Source organism: Protomyctophum parallelum (genome assembly GCF_964188405.1).
Source record: "Protomyctophum parallelum genome assembly, chromosome: 18".
NCBI lineage: Eukaryota > Metazoa > Chordata > Actinopteri > Myctophiformes > Myctophidae > Protomyctophum > Protomyctophum parallelum.
Genome location: NC_139716.1, coordinates 45,095,390 through 45,122,972, shown reverse-complemented (window position 1 = coordinate 45,122,972; position 27,583 = coordinate 45,095,390). Strand labels below are relative to the sequence as shown.

The 27,583-nt window shown below is 42.7% G+C and overlaps 1 protein-coding gene across 4 annotated transcripts in view; it reads left to right on the top strand.

The window, feature by feature from the left end:
• Nucleotides 1-732: 732 nt before the first annotated feature.
• ctsz (cathepsin Z) overlaps nucleotides 733-27,583 on the top strand; it is a 241,514-nt gene continuing 214,663 nt past the window's right edge. The window contains exons 1-7 of one of the 4 annotated variants that reach the window (XR_014570680.1): nucleotides 733-999; nucleotides 6,177-6,340; nucleotides 13,134-13,313; nucleotides 15,598-15,748; nucleotides 16,452-16,614; nucleotides 21,691-21,818; nucleotides 21,876-21,936. Coding sequence is in view for 3 of the 4 variants with exons in the window: in XM_083789060.1 (XP_083645186.1) it covers nucleotides 851-999; nucleotides 6,177-6,340; nucleotides 13,134-13,313; nucleotides 15,598-15,748; nucleotides 16,452-16,614; nucleotides 21,691-21,816 (933 nt within the window). In the remaining variant the exon portion in view is untranslated. Of the gene's footprint in view, nucleotides 1,000-6,176; nucleotides 6,341-13,133; nucleotides 13,314-15,597; nucleotides 15,749-16,451; nucleotides 16,615-21,690; nucleotides 24,119-27,583 lie in introns of those variants that run through there. The other 3 variants (XM_083789060.1, XM_083789061.1, XM_083789059.1) reach the window with 3 other exon arrangements.

Here is a 27,583-nt window from a genome sequence, read left to right as displayed (position 1 = left end):
TTTGGGTCCTATACCTATCATTTAGCTGGGGACCCCGTGGAACTCCCTCATGGACCTCTGGGGGTCCCCGGACCCCACTTTGGGAACCACTGTGTACCTGGTTGATACCGTAATAACCTCATAACAACGCACTCCCATTCTACCGTAATAACTCCATAACAGCGCACTCCCATTCTACCGTAATAACTCCATAACAGCGCACTCCCAATTCTGCCGTAATAACAACACACTCCCATTCTACCGTAATAACTCCATAACAGCGCACTCCCATTCCAAATTGAGAGAAACGAATACAACTAGACTCGCCCCGTTTCTGTTTTCCTCCCAGAATTTTCCCCAGTGAGGGGTGGGAGAGGCTGGACAGCAGACGGCTGGACTTTGAATTTCTCTAACTATAAACTTTCTCTAACTATAAACTTGACAATGACAGCAGAACAGCGAGTGGGCAAAACCTTACATAATACTAAATAATACTAAATTGTTTATAGGGTACAATATAAGTAATATAATATAGCCTTTCCACAGGAGTATCTTTTTATATTTTTCCAAAAAGAATACAAACAGCCAATAGCATATTATTACAAAGTTATCCCCCTCACTAGGAAAAATCCGGGAGGGAAAAACGGGCACGCACCGGGGCGAGTCTTCTTGTAACCAGAGAAACAGCCCCCGTCAATAATCGTCACACTTTCACGTGATCCTCCACACACACTCCATATAACCAGACATAGCTGTTAATGTTTCTGTGAAGACAACAACAGATCTGCACCCTGGGGATACTAATACTACTATTACACACTATCTCTGTTTAATCTGGTGTTTCTATTTGTTCATAATATAATCTCTATAAATGGAGCACCGTGACCGGAGCAGCAGGGTGTGTGTGGTGGTGTTGTTCTTCGTGTTGACTTCATGTGTCGTTGAAGAAGTGTTCGCCGGTCGGTATTTCAACCGCGGCCAGCCGTGTTACCGTCCCGCGAAACACCGCCCGGGACTCAAGTAAGTTTATTCATATTCTGACCTGAGATCAGATTCATACGAGGGTTTCAACTGGGACACGCACTATGGTCTGATTATAACCCATTCTGACCTGAGATCAGATTCATACGAGGGTTTCCACTGTCTGGGACACACACTATGGTCTGATTATAACCCATTCTGACCTGAGATCAGATTCATACGAGGGTTTCCACTGGGACACGCACTATGGTCTGATTATAACCCATTCTGACCTGAGATCAGATTCATACGAGGGTTTCCACTGTCTGGGACACGCACTATGGTCTGATTATAATCATACTTATGCTTTTATCATATTATATATTAATATTTATGTCGACCTCTCGGCCAGCCGTAGGTACGTGTTATACCGTCCCGCGAAACACCAGGGAGTCGAGTAAAGTTTATTCATATTTAAGTTGTATGCTTTTCTTTTATTGTAATAATAACGACAGCTTGCCTTTAATGTCTACACCGAGTTGGAGATCGCGGGTTCGACTCCAGCTCAAACGTTACAATATTATAAAGGCTATTATTATATATATTTAATTTATGTCAACCTATAGCTCGGCCAGCCGTGTTACCGTATACCATAAAGTTTATTATTTATGCTTTAATATTATAATAAGTCTCGATGCTCGGATCTATAATGTAATAAGCATGAAATCGACGCTATAGATTTATATTTGCCCGTAAACAAGTTTATATACCGATCATATAATGTACTTTTCCTTCATTATAACTTGGTTATAAATGAAAGCGATTTGCACATCAACTGTAACACCAATTAACAGCTAAATATGACATACATGTAATCTGTAGTATTACGATTTAAACAGGCTAATATAATAGTGAATGCTGTTTGGAACCAAATCAAATGAGCCAGCCAGGCATGCTCTGTTGTGGAAAGATTCTTTATTGATTGGATTGGTACAGGAAATATCAATAAAGTAGCTTTATACAACTTCACAATGCAAGTGTTATTTAAGGCATAATAATAGCCTATACATAATTCCAAACTGAGACGCAACAACAGGACGTGTATTAAACACAATTAATTATATTAAAGGTGTGTATAATAATACAATTATAAACACTTCCTCATTCAGAGGTCAATCACCATGGTGACCATGGTCATGTGATCATCGTAGTCATATGGTGACCATGGTCATGTGATCATCGTAGTCATATGGTGACCATGGTCATGTGATCATCGTAGTCATATGGTGACCATGGTCATGTGATCATCGTAGTCATATGGTGACCATGGTCATGTGATCATCGTAGTCATATGGTGACCATGGTCATGTGATCATCGTAGTCATATGGTGACCATGGTCATGTGATCATCGTAGTCATATGGTGACCATGGTCATGTGATCATCGTAGTCATATGGTGACCATGGTCATGTGATCATCGTAATCACCTAGGTGACGGTCATGTGATTTGTTTTTCTTCTGTTTTTCGAGGAAGTAATTTATAAATGCGCACGCAGCATTCCATGGCTAGTATTGTGTATTCATTCCTCTGGTCAATGGGATTTTGTTTTGTAATGGCACAAGATTTCAACAACAAAGTTTAACAACAATTAATGCAATTCAATGTGTGTTAATTAATATAACTATTATTATGAAGAAAAGGAAACACAACTCTAGTTATACGTCTAGCCATAACAAAACAAGGGACTAAATTAATTTCGCTCCTTTGAAACCAAAATGTATATAGAACGCCCTGCCAACAGTCATTAAGACATGCAAATCCCTTGACTCCGATCAGAACGGCATGCTCTCAAAGTCAAAGGTCACCTACGGACGGCTGCAATTCGAAACTGGCCCCCTTAACCCATTCTGAACGTGGACCCATTTTGGTGTTGGCATCATGTCGTGCTTTAGCTATTGAAAAATAGCAGATCTACAAGCTCATAGCACGCCACCGAGTGGCGCGCTATGAGCTTGTAGGTCTGCTATTTTTTTTTAAATCGAAGAGCGACTGACATTTTTAGAATCTGATCTCAGGTCAGAATGGGTTAAAATCTGAATCCCCCCTCCCCACCACCCACCCCCTTTTTCCCCTTCACTGTATATGTTTATTTTCCCTTTTTACCTCCTATTCCAACTTTGACCCTATATATAGTCTCTAAATGTTTTGATGAATTGAACAAGTTAACAGTTTTTTTTTGTATCGAGTTTGTGCTTGAAATGTACTGTAATTCTGAAAACTGTTAATCAATCAAAAACAGGGGAAAAAAATCACACCCGTGTGAAGTGAGGGCCGCATTTTCCCTTCGTTGTCGGCGGCATTTATAATGTTCGTGTTGCCATTTGACCCAGTTTCTCTGTTCGTTGTCGATGGGTATCAATGGGACAAAAGCTGTATTATATGTGACGTCTACCTGATATGACGGACATTTTCCCTTCATTATCAATGGCATTTAATGTGCTGGCAGTGTTGTTTTTGGCATCACCTTTTATATTTTAGTTTTAGTCTTTGTCTTTTGAATAGTTTTCATTTAGTTTTAGTCACATTTTAGTCACCTGGAATGTGTTGGTGTTAGTCTAGTTTTAGTCGACTAAATGTCATGAGATTTTAGTCGACTAAATCTACAGGTGATTCAGTCGACTAAAATGTATTTTGGCTGGCCTTGATGCCGTCGTAATGACTGTTTTGTGTGAGCTTGTAGATCGGCTATTTTCAGCATGCAACCAACTGTAAAATGACTTATACTGGATCTCTTGTCCACTAGTCCCTTCCTAACATTTTAGTCTAGTTTTTATTTGTTGACGAAATTGTCAGTATATTTAGTCTTAGTTTTAGTCACCATAGCACAGTTTTAATTTAGTTTCCATTTAGTTTTCTTCAGTGAAAAAAGGTAGTCGACGAACATTTTTCGTCTTAGTTTTAGTCGACGAAAACAACACTGGTGACAGGTGACATGACAGGTGACATGACAGGTGACATGACAGGTGACATGGTAAATGGTGCATTTATACAGCGCCTTTATCCAAGGCGCTTTACAGAGATTGTGCATTACATTCACCCATTCACACACACATTCACACACCTTTACAGAGATTGTGCATTACATTCACCCATTCACACACACATTCACACACCTTTACAGAGATTGTGCATTACATTCACCCATTCACACACACATTCACACACCTTTACATAGATTGTGCATTACATTCACCCATTCACACACACATTCATACACCTTTACATAGATTGTGCATTACATTCACCCATTCACACACACATTCACACACCTTTACAGAGATTGTGCATTACATTCACCCATTCACACACACATTCACACACCTTTACATAGATTGTGCATTACATTCACCCATTCACACACACATTCACACACCTTTACATAGATTGTGCATTACATTCACCCATTCACACACACATTCATACACCTTTACATAGATTGTGCATTACATTCACCCATTCACACACACATTCACACACCTTTACAGAGATTGTGCATTACATTCACCCATTCACACACCTTTACATAGATTGTGCATTACATTCACCCATTCACACACCCATTCACACACCTTTACATAGATTGTGCATTACATTCACCCATTCACACACACATTCACACACCTTTACAGAGATTGTGCATTACATTCACCCATTCACACACACATTCACACACCTTTACATAGATTGTGCATTACATTCACCCATTCACACACACATTCATACACCTTTACAGAGATTGTGCATTACATTCACCCATTCACACACACATTCACACACCTTTACAGAGATTGTGTTGTGCATTACATTCACCCATTCACACACACATTCACACACCTTTACAGAGATTATGCATTACATTCACCCATTCACACACACATTCATACACCGATGGCAGCGGAAACCATGCAAGGCACCAACTAGCACATCGGGAGCAATTAGGGGTTCAGTGTCTTGCTCAAGGACACTTCGACAGTAACTCTGGGGGAGCCCGGGTTCGAACTGGCAACCTTACAGTTACCATCCAGGCACTCTACCCCTGAGCCACCGCCACCCAGGTGACATGACAGGTGACAGGTGACATGACAGGTGACAGGTGCACACTGCGCAGGGGAAGCACAGACTAGTGCGCGACGTACTGAAAAAGTGTGTGTTGGACTTTGGTTTATGGCTGCAGCACTAGTGCAATTATCAACCACCACCAAAAGACAAGATCTGTTCGATGAAATAAATCACCAATCTAATCTCTTTTCTAAGAACAGTCCTTGTCACGGATAGAAGTACAAATTTGAGTCGAACGTTCATAAAAAAAAAGTTGTTGATCTATATAGTATATATACAATCTCACAACGTGACACATTGTGGGCGTGTTTTGAGATTTTAGAGATTTGTTGCAGAGGGAAATACTGTACTGTGTAACACATACTGTACACTCACACTGTACAGTAACAGTAGAGAGCCCTGTGGGACGCCAGGCGACAAACTAAGTATGTACTGTATAAAACATACTGTACACTCACACTCATAGGAGGCCTTAAGTATGTTTCACCAGTTTCAATTGAAACAGGCCTCCACCCTCAGGGGGGCCTCCACGCTCCAACTGAACGTCAGGCGTCAGTCAACCCCCGTCACGCTTGGCCCTCTCTCTCTCTCTCTGTCGCTCACTCACTGCCTTGCTCTCTCCCCACAATGTTAAAGTTAGTAGATTTACACCTATTCTATGTAAATAACATGGTAAAATGTGCAGCATTGGGGGGGTAAAGGGGAGACACTTTAATTGTGAAGGGACGACAGGATGAGGAAAGGTGTTGTTGTTGCTAATTGTGGAGAGTAATGGCTGCGTGTGATATTGAACAGTCAAACTATTCGTATCGATATACGGCTGTATCAACAAAATAATGATGTCATAGGTATATAGTCTCTCATCATCTCTCTCTCTCTCTCTCTCTCCTCAGGACCATAGTCTCTCATCATCTCTCTCTCTCTCTCTCTACTCAGGACCATAGTCTCTCATCATCTCTCTCTCTCTCTCTACTCAGGACCATAGTCTCTCATCATCTCTCTCTCTCTCTCTACTCAGGACCATAGTCTCTCATCATCTCTCTCTCTCTCTCCCCCCTCCACACAGGACCATAGTCTCTCATCATCTCTCTCTCTCTCTCTCTCTCTCTCTCCTCAGGACCTCAGCCCGTCCTCAGCAGGTCCTGAAGGTGTCGGAGCTTCCCGGGTCGTGGGACTGGAGGAACATCAACGGGACCAACTATGTGAGCACCACGCGGAACCAGCACATCCCCCAGTACTGTGGCTCCTGTTGGGCCCACGGCAGCACCAGCGCTATGGCAGGTAGGTCCCTAAGGGCCTTAACCCATTCTGACCTGAGATCAGATTCATAACGAGGTTTCCACTGGACACACACTGGTCTGATTAACCCATTCTGACCTGAGATCAGATTCATAACGAGGTTTCCACTGGACACACACTGGTCTGATCAACCCATTCTGACCTGAGATCAGATTCATAACGAGGTTTCCACTGGACACACACTGGTCTGATTAACCCATTCTGACCTGAGATCAGATTCATACGAGGTTTCCACTGGACACACACTGGTCTGATTAACCCATTCTGACCTGAGATCAGATTCATACGAGGTTTCCACTGGACACACACTGGTCTGATTAACCCATTCTGACCTGAGATCAGATTCATACGAGGTTTCCACTGGACACACACTGGTCTGATTAACCCATTCTGACCTGAGATCAGATTCATAACGAGGTTTCCACTGGACACACACTGGTCTGATTATAACCCATTCTGACCTGAGATCAGATTCATAACGAGGTTTCCACTGGACACACACTGGTCTGATCATAACCCATTCTGACCTGAGATCAGATTCATAACGAGGTTTCCACTGGACACACACTGGTCTGATCAACCCATTCTGACCTGAGATCAGATTCTAAAAAATTTCAGTCGTTCTTCGATTTTTCAAAAATAGCAGATCTACAAGCTCGTAGCGCGCCACTCGGTGGCGCGCTACGAGCTTGTAGATCTGCTATTTTTCAATAGCTAAAGCATAACATGATGCTAACACCAAAATGGGTTAAGGGCCCTAAGGTCTATGGCGTGTAGGTCCCTAAGGCCCTAAAGGGCCCTAAAAGGTCTATGGAAGAATAGATCTGCTATTTTTCAATAGCTAAAGCTTAAATAGTGCTAACACCAGAATGGGTTAAAGCATCATGTCTATATAATGGTCCTCAAGCGTTGTCTCTTTCTGTTCCAAGGCCAGATCTAGAACCATGATTAGTACTGTATGTAATAGAGTACTGTATGTAATAGAGTACTGTATATGTAATAGAGTACTGTATGTAATAGAGTACTGTATGTAATAGAGTACTGTATGTAATAGAGTACTGTATGTAATAGAGTACTGTATGTAATAGAGTACTGTATGTAATAGAGTACTGTATATGTAATAGAGTACTGTATATGTAATAGAGTACTGTATATGTAATAGAGTACTGTATGTAATAGAGTACTGTATGTAATAGAGTACTGTATATGTAATAGAGTACTGTATATGTAATAGAGTACTGTATGTAATAGAGTACTGTATATGTAATAGAGTACTGTATGTAATAGAGTACTGTATGTAATAGAGTACTGTATGTAATAGAGTACTGTATGTAATAGAGTACTGTATATGTAATAGAGTACTGTATGTAATAGAGTACTGTATGTAATAGAGTACTGTATGTAATAGAGTACTGTATGTAATAGAGTACTGTATATGTAATAGAGTACTGTATATGTAATAGAGTACTGTATGTAATAGAGTACTGTATATGTAATAGAGTACTGTATATGTAATAGAGTACTGTATATGTAATAGAGTACTGTATGTAATAGAGTACTGTATGTAATAGAGTACTCTATGTAATAGAGTACTGTATATGTAATAGAGTACTGTATATGTAATAGAGTACTGTATGTAATAGAGTACTGTATGTAATAGAGTACTGTATGTAATAGAGTACTGTATGTAATAGAGTACTGTATGTAATAGAGTACTGTATGTAATAGAGTACTGTATATGTAATAGAGTACTGTATGTAATAGAGTACTGTATGTAATAGAGTACTGTATGTAATAGAGTACTGTATATGTAATAGAGTACTGTATATGTAATAGAGTACTGTATGTAATAGAGTACTGTATGTAATAGAGTACTGTATGTAATAGAGTACTGTATGTAATAGAGTACTGTATGTAATAGAGTACTGTATGTAATAGAGTACTGTATATGTAATAGAGTACTGTATGTAATAGAGTACTGTATGTAATAGAGTACTGTATGTAATAGAGTACTGTATGTAATAGAGTACTGTATGTAATAGAGTACTGTATGTAATAGAGTACTGCATGTAATAGAGTACTGTATATGTAATAGAGTACTGTATATGTAATAGAGTACTGTATGTAATAGAGTACTGTATGTAATAGAGTACTGTATGTAATAGAGTACTGTATGTAATAGAGTACTGTATGTAATAGAGTACTGTATGTAATAGAGTACTGTATGTAATAGAGTACTGTATGTAATAGAGTACTGTATGTAATAGAGTACTGCATGTAATAGAGTACTGTATGTAATAGAGTACTGTATGTAATAGAGTACTGTATGTAATAGAGTACTGTATATGTAATAGAGTACTGTATGTAATAGAGTACTGTATGTAATAGAGTACTGTATGTAATAGAGTACTCTATGTAATAGAGTACTGTATGTAATAGAGTACTGTATGTAATAGAGTACTGTATATGTAATAGAGTACTGTATGTAATGACTGTCTCCAAATGAAACTTTCTTTAAAGCTATATTCAGTGATTTCACTCAAAAAACCTTAGGTTTCGTTTTTGGCTGTGGGACCCAGCCTTTCGTCCAATCAGGATAGAGAGTCAAAAACGAAACCTAAGGTTTTTTGACCCCCCCCAGGGGTTAACTGGGGACAGGGAGGAACTCCTTATATGGCCAGCACACTCTATAGTAGGGAGGATTATCACAACAAAACAAAAAAATAAGTGATATTTGAATTAAGTGAAATCACTGAATATACCTTTAAATGTCCTCCAAGAGCAACATTCAAGGCTGTCGCCTACACAAAATAATTAGGATCATTATTACACCTGTAACATTTGATCACACACACATTTCTATAGTTAGTTATTGTACATGAGGTGTATAAGTATAACCGCTCCTGTCCAGCAGAATAACAAACGCTCCATATATATATATATATATATATATATCGAGGTTGTTTATTTCCCCAAAGACAACGTGAAAAACAGAACAACATCCTTTTAAACTAGAGCTGGGACTCGATTAAAAAAAATAATCTAATTAATCAGAGGCTTTGCGATTAATTAATCTAGATTAATCGCATTTTAATCGCATATCAATATTCAACCCGAGAACAGCGAGAAACCTTTTTTTTTAATGTTTTTTTGGTATCCCAGTGAATCAATGATTAGTGACTACAGGATACCACTCATTTTCAACATTTTACTGTCATTAATATACCTGTTGTGGAAATAATAATAAAAAGTCACCCCATTCTGTGTTGCCTAGAACTGGAGGTCTGAAAAAACATTAGTAACAGTAACAAGTACATCTCAGTGACATCACAAAGCTGTAGCCTACTTACTTCATATTGTTACTGTTTTTTGTCAGACCTCCAGTTCTAGGCAACACAAAATGGGGTGACTTTTTATTATTTCCAGTTTTCAGTACTATAGAAAAGCGCCCAGTGAGAAACGTTCCGCGGTGAAAAAAAAGGTGCGATTAATTTATCTGTAGTTAATCGCGATTAATTTTTCTGTAGTTAATTCATCTAAATTAATCGCAATTAGTCCCGGCCCTATTTTAAACACAACGAATGAAACATGAATGTCCTCGTTGTCAGTCAATCATGATGTCCTTTTAAAGTGTCCATGAATCATGAAATATATTATAAACAAACACAATGAGACGTACACAAACAATTAAACGAGCGACAGAATCTGTCTAAACACTGTTTAGACAAAGAAAACAACAACATGTAACATACCGTGTGCGCCTTCTGCCGATTATTTTAGGAGAGCTACGTTAACTTATCTTATATTCTTTATTTAAGGACACTCTTTTTAGGCGTGGGCAGAGCTCCTTACTCCACTGAGACTCAGCTTGTTGTGACTGAGCTCAGCTCACACAGGTGCAACCAATCAATGCTGCCTCACTGTAACCACAGGGCTCTGCTCCACTACACTACCCATGATGCACCACTACACTACACTACCCATGATGCACCACTACACTACCCATCAATGTAACCACAGGGCTCTGCTCCGGCATGCCCTCAACACACACACACACACACACACACACACACACACACACACACACACACACACACACACACACACACACACACACACACACACACACACACACACACACACGCCGGCAGGCTAAACCTGGGAGATAAAACAAGCTGTAATGACGCGCGATAAAACAATGATAAAATGATTCATATCCAAACGAGCTCAAAGTTTAACCCATTCTGACCTGAGATCAGATTCATACCAGGTTTCCACTGGACACACACTGGTCTGATTTAACCCATTCTGACCTGAGATCAGATTCTAAAAATGTCAGTCGTTTTTTTTATTTTTCAAAAACAGCAGACCTACAAGCTCGTATCGCGCCACTCGGTGGCGCGCTATGAGCTTGTAGATCTGCTGTTTTTCAATAGCTAAAGCATAACATGATGCTGACACCAAAATGGGTTCCCGTTCAGAATGGATTAAAATGTTTATATAGCTCAGTGCACCAAATATTACAATACAATAAATATAAATATATATATATATATATATATATGCAATAAATATGTGCAAAGAATCCAATAAATAACAATCAAAACAGTGAGCAAACAAAACGTGAATGAATCAAACTAATCAAAGTATATTGTGCGGTCAACAAAGTGTATCCTCCCAGCTCACCCTGCCTCCAGGTTCAAACAGCCTAACGCCAGGGCTCCACTGGGCGCGTCGCGTTGCGTCACGCGTGCGTGCGTCAAAAAACGAACCGGTTCAATTTGATGGTGACGGAGACGCGACGCGGGCAGTGGAGCCGCCCTCCATTGATTAAAAGGGAACATTCCCGACGTTGACGGAGACGCGACGCAACGCGGGCAGTGCAGCCGCCCTCCATTGATTAAAAGGGAACATTCCCGACGTTGACGGAGACGCGACGCAGACGCCCTGGCGTTAGGGGCGAGCTGCTGTAGACACCCGTATTTGTTGACTTCCAGGGGCCACGGCCGCCACGCCCACAGAGACGCTCCCACCGATAACGGAACGTCAATGCGGTGAACCACACCCATCACCAACCAAGTGACAAAATACTGTAGCTAAGCATTCTTTGGCTCCGACACAAATATTACAACATATTTGCTGGGATATTATATTATATTATATTATATTATATTATATTAGCTACAAGGTGGTCTGTTTCTCCTAAATACATTAGCCATTGATGATTGTGTTGTGACGATCCAGAATCCTGTCACACTGTCTGTTCACTGTCTGTTCACTGTCTGTTCACTGTCTGTTCACTGTCTGTTCACTGTCTGTTCACTGTCTGTTTCACACTGTCTGTTCACTGTCTGTTCACTGTCTGTTCACTGTCTGTTTCACACTGTCTGTTCACTGTCTGTTCACTGTCTGTTCACTGTCTGTTCACTGTCTGTTTCACACTGTCTGTTCACTGTCTGTTCACTGTCTGTTCACTGTCTGTTTCACACTGTCTGTTCACTGTCTGTTCACTGTCTGTTCACTGTCTGTTTCACACTGTCTGTTCACTGTCTGTTCACTGTCTGTTCACTGTCTGTTTCACACTGTCTGTTCACTGTCTGTTCACTGTCTGTTCACTGTCTGTTTCACACTGTCTGTTTCACACTGTCTGTTTCACAAAACTGGGATTTATGGAAAAAAAATATTGTTAACTTCCATCCATCCATCTTCAACCGCTTATCCGTAGTCGGGTCGCGGGGGCAACAGCTCCACCAGAGTGCTCCAGACTCCGGGTCTCCTCCCAGTGGGACGTGGTCCTTGGTCTGCCCCGGGGTCTCCTCCCAGTGGGACGTGGTCCTTGGTCTGCCCCGGGGTCTCCTCCCAGTGGGACGTGGTCCTTGGTCTGCCCCGGGGGTCTCCTCCCAGTGGGACGTGGTCCTTGGTCTGCCCCGGGGTCTCCTCCCAGTGGGACGTGATCCTTGGTCTGCCCCGGGGTCTCCTCCCAGTGGGACGTGGTCCTTGGTCTGCCCCGGGGTCTCCTCCCAGTGGGACGTGGTCCTTGGTCTGCCCCGGGGTCTCCTCCCAGTGGGACGTGGTCCTTGGTCTGCCCCGGGGTCTCCTCCCAGTGGGACGTGGTCCTTGGTCTGCCCCGGGGTCTCCTCCCAGTGGGACGTGGTCCTTGGTCTGCCCCGGGGTCTCCTCCCAGTGGGACGTGGTCCTTGGTCTGCCCCGGGGTCTCCTCCCAGTGGGACGTGGTCCTTGGTCTGCCCCGGGGTCTCCTCCCAGTGGGACGTGGTCCTTGGTCTGCCCCCAGGGGTCTCCTCCCAGTGGAGGACCTCCCTAGGGAGACGCCCGAGAGGCATCCTAACCAGATGCCCCGAACCACCGAAGCTGGCTAGCTCCTTTTTCCAGGCGAAGGAGCAGAGCGGTTATCACAATACTGTCGTATTGTGAGTCTTTTGGTGTGGTTATACAGTACAGTACACGCCTATATATAAGAACCCATTTTAGACGGGAACCCGTTTTGGTGTTAACATTACGTTATGCTTTAGCTATTGAAAAATAGCAGATCTACAAGCTAGGTCTGCTATTTTTGAAAAAATCGAAGAACGACTGACATAGAAACATAGCTTTTTTTCAGAAAACTGTCAGGATGTAGAAGACATTTATAGAATCTGATCTCAGGTCAGAATGAAAAACTGTCAGGATGTAGAAGACGTTTCTTAGAATCTGATCTGAGGTCAGAACGGGGGTTAATGATAAACGTTACGTGACGTTTTTAACGCTTTGTTCTCAGATCGCATCAACATCCGGCGGAAGGGGGCGTGGCCGTCGTCCTACCTCTCGGTGCAGCACGTGATCGACTGTGGCGACGCGGGCAGCTGCCACGGGGGAGACCATTCTGGGGTCTGGGAGTACGCCAGCACGCACGGCATCCCCGACGAGACCTGCAACAACTACCAGGCCAAGGACCAACGTGAGTTCACTAACATGTCAACCAGGTGATAACATGTAGTCAACCAGGTGATAACATGTCAACCAGGTGATAACATGTTAACCAGGTGATAACATGTCAACCAGGTGATAACATGTTAACCAGGTGATAACATGTTATCAACCAGGTGATAACATGTTAACCAGGTGATAACATGTCAACCAGGTGATAACATGTTGTCAACCAGGTGATAACATGTTATCAACCAGGTGATAACATGTTAACCAGGTGATAACATGTTAACCAGGTGATAACATGTTAACCAGGTGATAACATGTCAACCAGGTGATAACATGTAGTCAACCAGGTGATAACATGAAGTCAACCAGGTGATAACATGTCGTCAACCAGGTGATAACATGTAGTCAACCAGGTGATAACATGTAGTCAACCAGGTGATAACATGTAGTCAACCAGGTGATAACATGAAGTCAACCAGGTGATAACATGTCGTCAACCAGGTGATAACATGTAGTCAACCAGGTGATAACATGTAGTCAACCAGGTGATAACATGTTGTCAACCAGGTGATAACATGTCAACCAGGTGATAACATGTAGTCAACCAGGTGATAACATGTAGTCAACCAGGTGATAACATGTAGTCAACCAGGTGATAACATGTAGTCAACCAGGTGATAACATGTAGTCAACCAGGTGATAACATGTAGTCAACCAGGTGATAACATGTTGTCAACCAGGTGATAACATGTAGTCAACCAGGTGATAACATGTCAACCAGGTGATGACATGTAGTCAACCAGGTGATAACATGTTGTCAACCAGGTGATAACATGTAGTCAACCAGGTGATAACATGTAGTCAACCAGGTGATGACATGTAGTCAACCAGGTGATAACATGTTGTCAACCAGGTGATAACATGTAGTCAACCAGGTGATAACATGTTGTCAACCAGGTGATAACATGTAGTCAACCAGGTGATGACATGTTGTCAACCAGGTGATAACATGTAGTCAACCAGGTGATAACATGTTGTCAACCAGGTGATGACATGTTGTCAACCAGGTGATAACATGTAGTCAACCAGGTGATAACATGTCAACCAGGTGATAACATGTTAACCAGGTGATAACATGTCAACCAGGTGATAACATGTTAACCAGGTGATAACATGTTATCAACCAGGTGATAACATGTTAACCAGGTGATAACATGTCAACCAGGTGATAACATGTTGTCAACCAGGTGATAACATGTTAACCAGGTGATAACATGTTAACCAGGTGATAACATGTTAACCAGGTGATAACATGTTAACCAGGTGATAACATGTCAACCAGGTGATAACATGTAGTCAACCAGGTGATAACATGTAGTCAACCAGGTGATAACATGAAGTCAACCAGGTGATAACATGTCGTCAACCAGGTGATAACATGTAGTCAACCAGGTGATAACATGTAGTCAACCAGGTGATAACATGTAGTCAACCAGGTGATAACATGAAGTCAACCAGGTGATAACATGTCGTCAACCAGGTGATAACATGTAGTCAACCAGGTGATAACATGTAGTCAACCAGGTGATAACATGTAGTCAACCAGGTGATAACATGTTGTCAACCAGGTGATAACATGTCAACCAGGTGATAACATGTAGTCAACCAGGTGATAACATGTAGTCAACCAGGTGATAACATGTAGTCAACCAGGTGATGACATGTAGTCAACCAGGTGATAACATGTAGTCAACCAGGTGATAACATGTAGTCAACCAGGTGATGACATGTAGTCAACCAGGTGATAACATGTAGTCAACCAGGTGATAACATGTAGTCAACCAGGTGATAACATGTAGTCAACCAGGTGATAACATGTAGTCAACCAGGTGATAACATGTAGTCAACCAGGTGATAACATGTAGTCAACCAGGTGATAACATGTCGTCTCTCCTCCTCCTGACAGAGTGTAAGCCCTTCAACCAGGTGATAACATGTAGTCAACCAGGTGATAACATGTTGTCTCCTCCTGACAGAGTGTAAGCCCTTCAACCAGGTGATAACATGTAGTCAACCAGGTGATAACATGTTATCAACCAGGTGATAGCATGTCAACCAGGTGATGACATGTAGTCAACCAGGTGATAACATGTAGTCAACCAGGTGATGACATGTAGTCAACCAGGTGATAACATGTAGTCAACCAGGTGATAACATGTAGTCAACCAGGTGATAACATGTAGTCAACCAGGTGATAACATGTAGTCAACCAGGTGATGACATGTCGTCTCTCCTCCTCCTGACAGAGTGTAAGCCCTTCAACCAGTGTGGGACCTGCACCACGTTCGGCCAGTGCAACATCATCCAGAACTTCACGCTGTGGAAGGTTGCAGATTACGGGGAGGTCAGCGGCAGGGAGAAGATGATGGCTGAGATCTACGCCGGGGGTCCCATCAGGTGACCATTTATAGATCTACGCCGGGGGTCCCATCAGGTGACCATTTATAGATCTACACCGGGGGTCCCATCAGGTGACCATTTATAGATCTACACAGGAGGAGCCATCAGGTTGTGATGATTTATAGATCTACACAGGAGGAGCCATCAGGTTGTGATGATTTATAGATCTACACAGGAGGAGCCATCAGGTTGTGACGATTTATAGATCTACACAGGAGGAGCCATCAGGTTGTGACGATTTATAGATCTACACAGGAGGAGCCATCAGGTTGTGATGATTTATAGATCTACACAGGAGGAGCCATCAGGTTCTGATGATTTATAGATCTACACAGGAGGAGCCATCAGGTTCTGATGATTTATAGATAATAGATAATAACAGTCCTCTCCAGCTGTGGGATCATAATTATTCTGGTGTTATTCGTGTCCTCTCCAGCTGTGGGATCATAATTATTCTGGTGTTATTCGTGTCCTCTCCAGCTGTGGGATCATAATTATTCTGGTGTTATTCGTGTCCTCTCCAGCTGTGGGATCATAATTATTCTGGTGTTATTCGTGTCCTCTCCAGCTGTGGGATCATAATTATTCTGGTGTTATTCGTGTCCTCTCCAGCTGTGGGATCATAATTATTCTGGTGTTATTCGTGTCCTCTCCAGCTGTGGGATCATAATTATTCTGGTGTTATTCGTGTCCTCTCCAGCTGTGGGATCATGGCCACAGAGCAGCTGGATGCGTACACGGGAGGCGTTTACTCCGAGTACCAGGAGAGTCCGTACGTCAACCACATCGTATCGGTGGCCGGCTGGGGCGTGGAGGACGGACTGGAGTACTGGGTGGTACGCAACTCCTGGGGAGAGCCGTGGGTGAGTCCATAACCCATTCTGACCTGAGATCAGATTCATACGAGGTTTTCCAATGGACACACACACTGGTCTGATTATAACCCATTCTGACCTGAGATCAGATTCTAAAAATGTCAAGTCGTTCTCCGATTTTTCTAAAACAGCAGACCTACAAGCTCGTAGCGCGCCACTCGGTGGCGCGCTATGAGCTTGTAGATCTGCTATTTTTCAATAGCTAAAGCATAACGTGATGCTGACGCCAAAATGGGTTCCCGTTCAGAATGGGTTAAACACTGGGTCGTTCGCGAGCCTTGGGTAAGTTCTTGACCCATTCTAGACGGGAACCCCTTTTTCATAGGTTTTTTCAGAAAACTGTCAGGATTTAGAAGACTTTTTTTTTAATTTCGACGTCTGGCCTAAATGGGTAAAACACTGCGTCGTTCGCAACTCCTGGCGAGAGCCGTGGGTAAGATCTTAAAGGTATTATGACATGATTTATAACATAATTTTAACAACATTAAAAGTCTTGGCCATGGTCCTTCAAACGTGTCTAAAAAGTTTGAACACTCAACTCCACTCCAGTATTTCTTGACACGAGTGTTTGTGCATGTGTAAAGTTCATCCTGAGAAGCCATGGAAAAACACATTATTTTAGCCTGTAGATGTCGGTAATTCCCCCTTTCCTGTCAACCCAAGATGCGCTTCTTTGACAACGTGGTAGGAACGTCGTCAAAAATAAAAGAGTCATCTAGGCCAGTTGGTATCGAGTGTAAGTTGGTATCCACAGCCAACAACAGAGCAGATTGATTTTTCTCTAGAAGCCATTATTAGTAAGTATTACAAAGAAACAAAGTCGCGGTCACAATGAGGAAGTGAGGGTAGGCACTAGGCAGGGAGCAGAGGGGAGGGGGCGGAGATTTAGCAGGGATCTACGTATATGCCTGCCGTCCAACCAGATGAGACATTTTTGCATAATTATTCACAAAAGTCCAGACAGCAGAGAATACACTGAATGTTCAAATTTCGTTTTTTTTTTGTGAAATTGATGTCAAGAAAAGCCAAAAAAGCCAAAAAATCTACAAAAATGTGTTTTAAATGTCACAATCCCTTTAACACGTTAAACCACTTGATATACACTGACACGAAACAAGACAGGAACGCCCAAAAACGTCACATCCGGTTTTTTACCCTGGGCAGAATTTTCTATGGCTGCCAATGCAACTTTTTCCAATCCTTAATCACATACGGACAAACATCTATGCCGATAATATCTAACTTGCGGAGGTAACGTGCCTTGTCCACGGGCAACAGATCTTTCAACGTATGGCATTGCAAATACGTTTGATAATCGCTACTCTGCGCAATATTGTTTTGGGAATGCCGCAAATTGCATTGCAGTGAACGAGAGCAAAGCACAACTTACCCTGGGGGTGGTGACTCCGCCCTGAATACGCGTTTTCGTGTCAGTGTATAGATCTAGCCGTGGCTATTTCAGGTCATGTTCGTTCGTACAGTAGGAGTATGTCTATACAGTAGGCATGTCGTTGTACAGTAGGTCAGTGGATGAAACCTTAAACCTTCTCAAGTCAAGGAGACCCAAATTGATATTTATCTAGCCGCGAAAACCTGAACATATAGAATCATAGAAATAATTTTCTATATTTGTTCAGGTAACTAAAGATAACAGGTTGACCAAATGACCACCGAAACTGTGCTTAGTAAAAACAGAGAGATGTGTTTGGGGTGAGCGGTGAGTCTCTTACCACCGCGGCTCAGTGACGTCATGTTGTAGTTTTAGTAAAAACAGAGAGATGTGTTTGGGGCAAGCGGTGAGTCTCTTACCACCGCGGCTCAGTGACGTCATGTTGTAGTTTTAGTAAAAACAGAGAGGTGTGTTTGGGGTGAGAGGTGAGTCTTTTACCACCGCGGCTCAGTGACGTCATGTTGTAGTTTTAGTAAAAACAGAGAGATGTGTTTGGGGTGAGAGGTGAGTCTTTTACCACCGCGGCTCAGTGACGTCATGTTGTAGTTTTAGTAAAAACAGAGAGATGTGTTTGGGGTGAGCGCTGAGCGGTGAGTCTCTTACCACCGCGGCTCAGTGACGTCATGTCGTAGTTTTAGTAAAAACAGAGAGATGTGTTTGGGGTGAGCGGTGAGTCTCTTACCACCGCGGCTCAGTGACGTCATGTTGTAGTTTTAGTAAAAACAGAGAGGTGTGTTTGGGGTGAGCGGTGAGTCTCTTACCACCGCGGCTCAGTGACATCATGTTGTAGTTTTAGTAAAAACAGAGAGATGTGTTTGGGGTGAGCGGTGAGTCTCTTACCACCGCGGCTCAGTGACGTCATGTTGTAGTTTTAGTAAAAACAGAGAGGTGTGTTTGGGGTGAGCGGTGAGTCTCTTACCACCGCGGCTCAGTGACGTCATGTTGTAGTTTTAGTAAAAACAGAGAGGTGTGTTTGGGGTGAGCGGTGATTCTCTTACCACCGCGGCTCAGTGACGTCATGTTGTAGTTTTAGTAAAAACAGAGAGGTGTGTTTGGGGTGAGCGGTGAGTCTCTTACCACCGCGGCTCAGTGACGTCATGTTGTAGTTTTAGTAAAAACAGAGAGGTGTGTTTGGGGTGAGAGGTGAGTCTCTCACCACCGCGGCTCAGTGACGTCATGTTGTAGTTTTAGTAAAAACAGAGAGATGTGTTTGGGGTGAGCGGTGAGTCTCTTACCACCGCGGCTCAGTGACGTCATGTTGTAGTTTTAGTAAAAACAGAGAGATGTGTTTGGGGTGAGCGGTGAGTCTCTTACCACCGCGGCTCAGTGACGTCATGTTGTAGTTTTAGTAAAAACAGAGAGGTGTGTTTGGGGTGAGCGGTGAGTCTCTTACCACCGCGGCTCAGTGACGTCATGTTGTAGTTTTAGTAAAAACAGAGAGATGTGTTTGGGGTGAGCGGTGAGTCTCTTACCACCGCGGCTCAGTGACGTCATGTTGTAGTTTTAGTAAAAACAGAGAGATGTGTTTGGGTGAGCGGTGAGTCTCTTACCACCGCGGCTCAGTGACGTCATGTTGTAGTTTTAGTAAAAACAGAGAGATGTGTTTGGGGTGAGAGGTGAGTCTCTTACCACCGCGGCTCAGTGACGTCATGTTGTAGTTTTAGTAAAAACAGAGAGATGTGTTTGGGGTGAGCGGTGAGTCTCTTACCACCGCGGCTCAGTGACGTCATGTTGTAGTTTTAGTAAAAACAGAGAGATGTGTTTGGGTTGAGCGGTGAGTCTCTTACCACCGCGGCTCAGTGACGTCATGTTGTAGTTTTAGTAAAAACAGAGAGGTGTGTTTGGGGTGAGCGGTGAGTCTCTTACCACCGCGGCTCAGTGACGTCATGTTGTAGTTTTAGTAAAAACAGAGAGATGTGTTTGGGGTGAGAGGTGAGTCTCTTACCACCGCGGCTCAGTGACGTCATGTTGTAGTTTTAGTAAAAACAGAGAGATGTGTTTGGGGTGAGCGGTGAGTCTCTTACCACCGCGGCTCAGTGACGTCATGTTGTAGTTTTAGTAAAAACAGAGAGATGTGTTTGGGGTGAGAGGTGAGTCTCTTACACCTACTCAGTCTGTGTCTCATAGGAGGGCTGTGGGCAGTTTAGAAACCGTCTTCCAGTGACGTCACATCATCATTAGGCAGATTTCTTTTTAAACAAGATTTCTTTACAAAATTATTTAGATTTTCATTATCGTGAGAACGATGGCTTCCATTTTCGCATTGCAACTTTTCAGGACTAGAAAGCCTGCAGTTTTTATTAGCTTGTATTCCCCATCGATGATGTCACTGGAAGACAGTTTCTGAACTGCCCACAGCCCTCCTATGAGACACAGACCGAGTAGAAAATAATTGCACCATTTTTTTCATGATTATTAGTGAGGACCGATTATTCAGTATTTAAGTCCGACATCATTTTGTAGTGCTACGTTACGTCCGGGTCCAAGTGGCACCAGCTCCCGTCCGCATCCCATTGTAAATAGAATATCTAAACGCGTGAATCTTTTTAAATTGACGTTATTTTTCAGAAAGGAAGTCATAGAGGGTTAAAATGGGTCTTAATGCTTCCAACTCGAGTAGAATTATTAATGTTTTGTACAAGTGTCCATGAGAACAAAAATATATGATGTGGAGACAATAAAGACTATTATTATCATTATTATTGAAGGTGGCAACAGTCCATTTGATCGGTAAAATATTTCTGGGGTATATTTAGAATGTGTGCAGCCTTGAGTATGTTGAATCTAGTTTGCATTAATGAGGATTTAGTTGACACAATCAAATAAAATGGCGAAAATATTCCATGTGGGGCAGACGGCCTGTCACTGTCAGATTTTGGAGAGCAGCGCAGCTTTGTTGTTGCGAGGAAAGCGGTAAAATGAGACTTTCGTGGTTGTTTTCGTCTCAGATTTAGTCCAACGTAGCGTCACAGTATAACTCCATGGGGACACAAAAGCGACACAAAAGTAGGACCCGGAAGTATCTCAGGAGGGGGCGCTCACGTCACAGCTAAAATACTGAATATGAAGATAGGTTGAAAAGTGGTGAAGTGGTCCTTTAATTGATAGAGAATAAGTCATTTCTTGCGGGGTAAACTACTCATTTATGTGGGAATTAAGGGTAACCAAGTCTTGCCTAATTCACAGTGCTACAGAAAAACATGTGTTTAAACATGTGTCTAAAACTGTCTGTCTGTCTGTCTGTCTGTCTGTCTGTCTGCCTGCCTGTCTGTCTGCCTGTCTGTCTGCCTGTCTGCCTGCCTGCCTGCCTGTCTGTCTGCCTGTCTGCCTGTCTGCCTGCCTGCCTGCCTGTCTGCCTGCCTGTCTGTCTGCCTGTCTGCCTGCCTGCCTGCCTGCCTGTCTGTCTGCCTGTCTGTCTGCCTGTCTGCCTGTCTGCCTGCCTGCCTGCCTGTCTGCCTGCCTGTCTGTCTGCCTGTCTGCCTGCCTGCCTGCCTGCCTGTCTGTCTGCCTGTCTGCCTGTCTGCCTGCCTGCCTGTCTGCCTGCCTGCCTGTCTGTCTGTCTGTCTGTCTGTCTGTCTGTCTGTCTGTCTGTCTGCCTGTCTGTCTCTCCTCAGGGGGAGAAGGGCTGGCTGAGGATCGTCACCAGCGCCTACAAGGGAGGAAGTGGAAGCTCTTACAACCTGGCGTTGGAGGAAGACTGCATGTACGGAGACCCCGTAGTACCCAAAAGCTACCAGTAGAGGTCCCCGTAGGACTGCATGTACGGAGACCCCGTAGTACCCAAGAGCTACCAGTAGAGGTCCCCGTAGTGCTACTACAAAAACACACCTCTAGATTAGAACCGGTGGCTGGCCTTCAAAGTAGAGAGAGGGAGCAAACGGGTCTGTAACTCTGAACCCATTGGACCCTTAACCCATTCTGACCTGAGATCAGATTCATACGAGGTTTTCCGCTGGACACACACACTGGTCTGATGAACCCATTCTGACCTGAGATCAGATTCTAAAAATGTCAGTCGTTCTTCGATTTTTCAAAAAATAGCAGACCTACAAGCTCGTATCGCGCCACTCGGTGGCGCGATATGAGCTTGTAGATCTGCTATTTTTAAATAGCTAAAGCACGACATGATGCCGACACCAAAATGGGTGCCCGGTCAGAATGGGTTAAGGTGTCTGTAACTCTTTACTCGTTACGGTCTTGAAATGTTTAAAGTTTTAGAAGCAGTGCTCTCTCTATCTGACAGAAGGCCATAAACCCTCGGTCACTCCATCACTCCAGCATGGCGGTGTTACGGTGAAATCAGTGACCTGATGAAATATGTGACTGTCTTGTTAATGTGATTGATGTCTCCAGACTCTCCACCACATATTTCAGCAGGTCACCAATTTCACTGTGACACTGCCCTATACTGCAGTGGCACCCCCTTTCTGAAACCAGCTCCTCGCCACTCGCCCTACACACTTGCCCTCCATATGCGCGTTCAACGCGAGGCTGCGCCATATTAAGTGTCGTCCGAAACCAAGCAGCCTTGAGTGGAAGTGGCTTATAAAGCCCTCAAGAGCGAGTCTGTGCCCATCTAGACTCCATTGCCTTGTGCAGCCCTGCTCTCTGTCCGCATGGAAACCGCGACCTACAAATGGAAGAACCACCACAAATAAATGATAAATAAACTCCTCCTAAACAATCTTCATCTGATGCAGAATAGACAACGCTCCAACTGATGTTCACAAGGGCTCTTTATTTACCCCACCGTGAAAAACTATAAATGAAACCACACAAACAAAACAACTTTTTACACAATGATTTATAAACACCATGGATGTATATGTCATTTTTGACAGTCATGCTGTATTTCTTTTTTCCATATTAATGAAATCCACATGTCACACAAACATACACGATGCAATGCAATATAACTGTACAAACAAAATGCATGATGGTAACCATGGCAACGAAGGGTGTCTGTTTCCTGTTTCTGCACAAGGAGGGCGAGTGTATTTCCAAACAGTTTTTTATACCCAGCACCCTAATCAAGGGAACTTGATTCAGCTGGAGGGGCACTTCCTGACGAGGGAACCTCCCGAGGGCACTTCAAGTCAAGGGCCTGCTTTCAGAAAGGGCCCCAGTGTGAGGGGGAGAGTGGTGTTGTAATCCGTCTCTGCTCGGCCGCACAGGGGATCATTATTTGACACCGACTGTCACGTGTTTAATTCCAACAATCTCAGGCACACAGCTGCTTTTTTTATTATTGTTTTTAAATTACTTTAATAAAAGGGGTTCCTTTTTTTTTTTAATCCCTGGCTAAAAGGGAAATATTGCTGGGTTAAATAAGCGCTTAGTTTTTTACGATTTTGCCAGTGTTTATTGTTGTTGTGTTCTTTATATTTCAGTGCCAAGAGAATTCTTTCTGACCCATTTTGGATGTCGTCCCTCTGTCGGTTGGAAACCTCATGATGTCATAAAACCTGACCGGATTCCTTTGTCCGGGTTCTAATTGAACACTAGCGGTGTTGTTCTCTCTCAGCAGCAACATTTCTATTTTAGTTTTAGTCATAGACTAGTTTTCACTTAGTTTTAGTCACATTTTAGTCACGTGGAATGATTTAGTGTTGGCCTAGTTTTAGTCGACTAAATGCCGTGAGATTTTAGTCGACTAAATCTACTGTTTATTTAGTCGACTTTTCGTGTTCTGGCGGGCCTTGACGCCGTCGTAATGGCTGATTTTACACCCGCTGAAAATAGCTGATCTACAAGCTCACAACGCAGTAGAACGGCTATTTTCAGCATGATGCAACCAAGTGTAAAATGACGTGTACTGGATCTCTTGTCCACTAGTCCCTTACTGACATTTTAGTCTAGTTTTTAGTCTAGAAATTGTCAAGTCATTTTAGTCTTGGTTTTAGCCCATTCTGACCTGAGATCAGATTCACACGAGGTTTTCCGCTGGACACACACTGGTCTGATGAACCCATTCTGACCTGAGATCAGATTCATACGAGGTTTCCGCCGGACACACACTGGTCTGATGAACCCATTCTGACCTGAGATCAGATTCTAAAAATGTCAGTCGTTCTTCGATTTATCAAAAAATAGCAGACCTACAAGCTCGTATCGCGCCACTCGGTGGCGCGATATGAGCTTGTAGATCTGCTATTTTTCAATAGCTAAAGCGTAACATGATGCTGACACCAAAATGGGTGCCCGGTCAGAATGGGTTAGTTAGGGTCAGAATGGGTTAGTTAGGGTCAGAATGGGTTAGTCAACCTATAGCTTAGTTTCCATTTAGTTTTCGTCAGTGAGAAAAGGGTAGTCGACAAACAGTTTTCGTCGTAGTCTTAAAGTCGACTAAATCAACACTGGCTGTAGTCCAGAGGCGCCCACACCTTTTTGACTTCTTTCGAAATGACCACAGAAATAAATAGGAAATAGAATCAATCAGTTAAACAATGTACCCGTGGCGTTACATAATTAAGCAATATTACACCAGAGGGTGTTAAGGGGTTACTTCAGTGATGCTTGCGGAACTCGACTCCGTCTCGTTCCTGACCGCATCACTGAAGGGACAATAATCACGTTAAACCAACACCCTCGAGTGTAATATTTGCAATTCTACCACAGTTACCCTTAAAACAAAGAAAGAATATATGTTTTTAATGACAGATGTAGTCACTATACGACCACAAATGTCCCAATAAACTGGCTATAGCCTAAAGCCACCCAGTTTGCTATAGCGCTCTGGGAGAACAGAGCGGCTGAATTCTTTGTTTTGATTATAGGTGGTGAACGGTGCTGGTTAAACCCACCGGCTATAGAAGGCTGTTTCAACCAATCAGATTGCTTCCTTGGAAACGACCTGTGGTAGAATACGACATGTGACGCACTCGGACTGGGAAACACGTTTTAACTAAGCATTATATATGTTCTACTTCAGGGAACCCCTTTTGGTGTTTTAACTAAGCATTATGTATGTTCTACTTTAGCTGTAGAAAAACAGCAGATCTACAAGCTCGTAGCGCGCCACCGAGTGCCGCGCTACGAGCTTGTAGATCTGCTTTTATTTAATTTCGACGTCAGGCCTAAATGGGTCAACGATAGAAGTGTTCTATCATCTCACGTTCTTCCATTATCACACTCAAAATACAGCCCTGTAGCTCTTCACCCATTCTGACCTGAGATCAGATTCATACGAGGTTTTCCGCTGGACACACACTGGTCTGATTAACCCATTCTGACCTGAGATCAGATTCATACGAGGTTTTCCGCTGGACACACACACCGGTCTGATTAATCCATTCTGACCTGAGATCAGATTAATACGAGGTTTTCCGCTGGACACACACTGGTCTGATTAACCCATTCTGACCTGAGATCAGATTTAAAAAAATGTCAGTCGTTCTTCAATTTTTCAAAAATGGCAGACCTACAAGCTCGTATCGCGCCACTCGGTGGCGCGATATGAGCTTGTAGGTCTGCTATTTTTCAATAGCTAAAGCCTAACGTGATGCTAACACCAAAATGGGTTCCCGGTCAGAATGGGTCAATGATATAAGTGTTCTATCATCTCACGTTCTTCCATTATCACTCATCAGGAAACACCTGCCTCCTCTTGAAGTCTGCATTATTTATTATTATTATAATAATTAATAATATTTAGGGACAGTGAAATTAATCTGTAGCCGTTTTATAGGAAAACATAATCAGCGACTTTCATACGTCCTCTGTCTTATTATGTTTACAGAGCTCATGGGCAAACAATTCAATTCAATTGAAATGTGAATGTGAATTGAATTGTGAATTGAATTCACATTCAAACACCTTTATAGACCCCGAGGACCATTCTGAAGAAATGAAATGAGAGCAAAGATTTGAGTTAAAAATAGTCGCTGTGAAAGAATATATATTCTAAGATTTGCAACACATTTTCATGATTTTTCAAAAATAGCAGACCTACAAGCTCGTAGCGCGTAAACTCGTTATTACAGGATTAGGGTTAGGGTTAGCCTAACCCTAACCCTAACCCTACATTATTACAGACAGTGTGTTTTTACATTATTTGGAAGCGACATAAACTTCCATTCAAATCTAAACAACAATGTGCCTTCTTTGCATCGTGCAATCAGCCACGCTGTCTTTTGATTATATGCAATAATTAATATTCTACATTAATGTACAAATGTTATGAAATCTACATGAAAATAAACCCACCGTTCTGAAGAAAATGTTGCTCCGTTTGTGAATTATTGTAAACCAGGTGTACCAGGTAGCCTGTAGCTACCAGAGGAGAACTTATTTGGGGTACCAGGCAGCCTGTAGATACCAGAGGAGAACTTATTTGGGGTACCTAATATCATTTAGCTGGGGACCCCCTGGAACTCCCTCAAGGGCCCCTGGGGGTCCCCGGACCCCACTTTGGGAACCCCTGGTGTAAGGAAACAAAGGACTCAATAAGAAATAAAGAACATCATTGTTTAGATTGGAACAGTGGTGTATTGTAAGGTTACATCATTTACTGTACAATGAAAACATCAAAACATCAACATAAATGGAATTCAATATTCAGAACGAAAGTAAGAAACCAACCGACACAATCAATATTCAATAAATGTTCAACTCTAAACCTTAACGGGGTTATTATCAGTAGTTAAATGCATCACTCCTTTGAAATGAAGCCAAATCTGGTCTTCAGTTCAAGCCAAAAAAAGGGAAACAGCTCCCCCTGCTGTTGGGAAGGGGGAACGTTGGTTTTTTGGTCTTATTTTATATTTTATTTTACTGTGTTTTATTTTGAGTTAGTGTTTGTAAACACTTGTAAGTATTGCCTTTTGTTAAATGTTAAATGTTTACGTCTGTGTCGGGCAAAAGCTAAAAACAATAAACAATAAACTAAAGATTATCCTAATGGAGTCTTTGAACTCCTCCTGTAAGTCACGTAATTCAGCAATATTAGATAATATTAAAGGCTGTGGTTTAATGGAGTCTTTGAACTCCTCCTGTAAGTCAATAATTCATCAATATTAGATAATATTCGAGAGGGTTCAACGTGATTATTGCAAACAACCACAATTATTACAAATGGAACCAAATGGACCCTTATGGGTCTGTGACTCTGAGAGTGTACAAATGGAACCAAATGGACCCTTATGGGTCTGTAACTCTGAGAGTGTACACATGGAACCAAATGGACCCTTATGGGTCTGTGACTCTGAGAGTGTACAAATGGAACCAAATGGACCCTTATGGGTCTGTAACTCTGAGAGTGTACAAATGGAACCAAATGGACCCTTACAGGTCTGTGACTCTGAGAGTGTACAAATGGAACCAAATGGACCCTTATGGGTCTGTAACTCTGAGAGTGTACAAATGGAACCAAATGGACCCTTACAGGTCTGTGACTCTGAGAGTGTACAAATGGAACCAAATGGACCCTTATGGGTCTGTAACTCTGAGAGTGTACAAATGGAACCAAATGGACCCTTACAGGTCTGTGACTCTGAGAGTGTACAAATG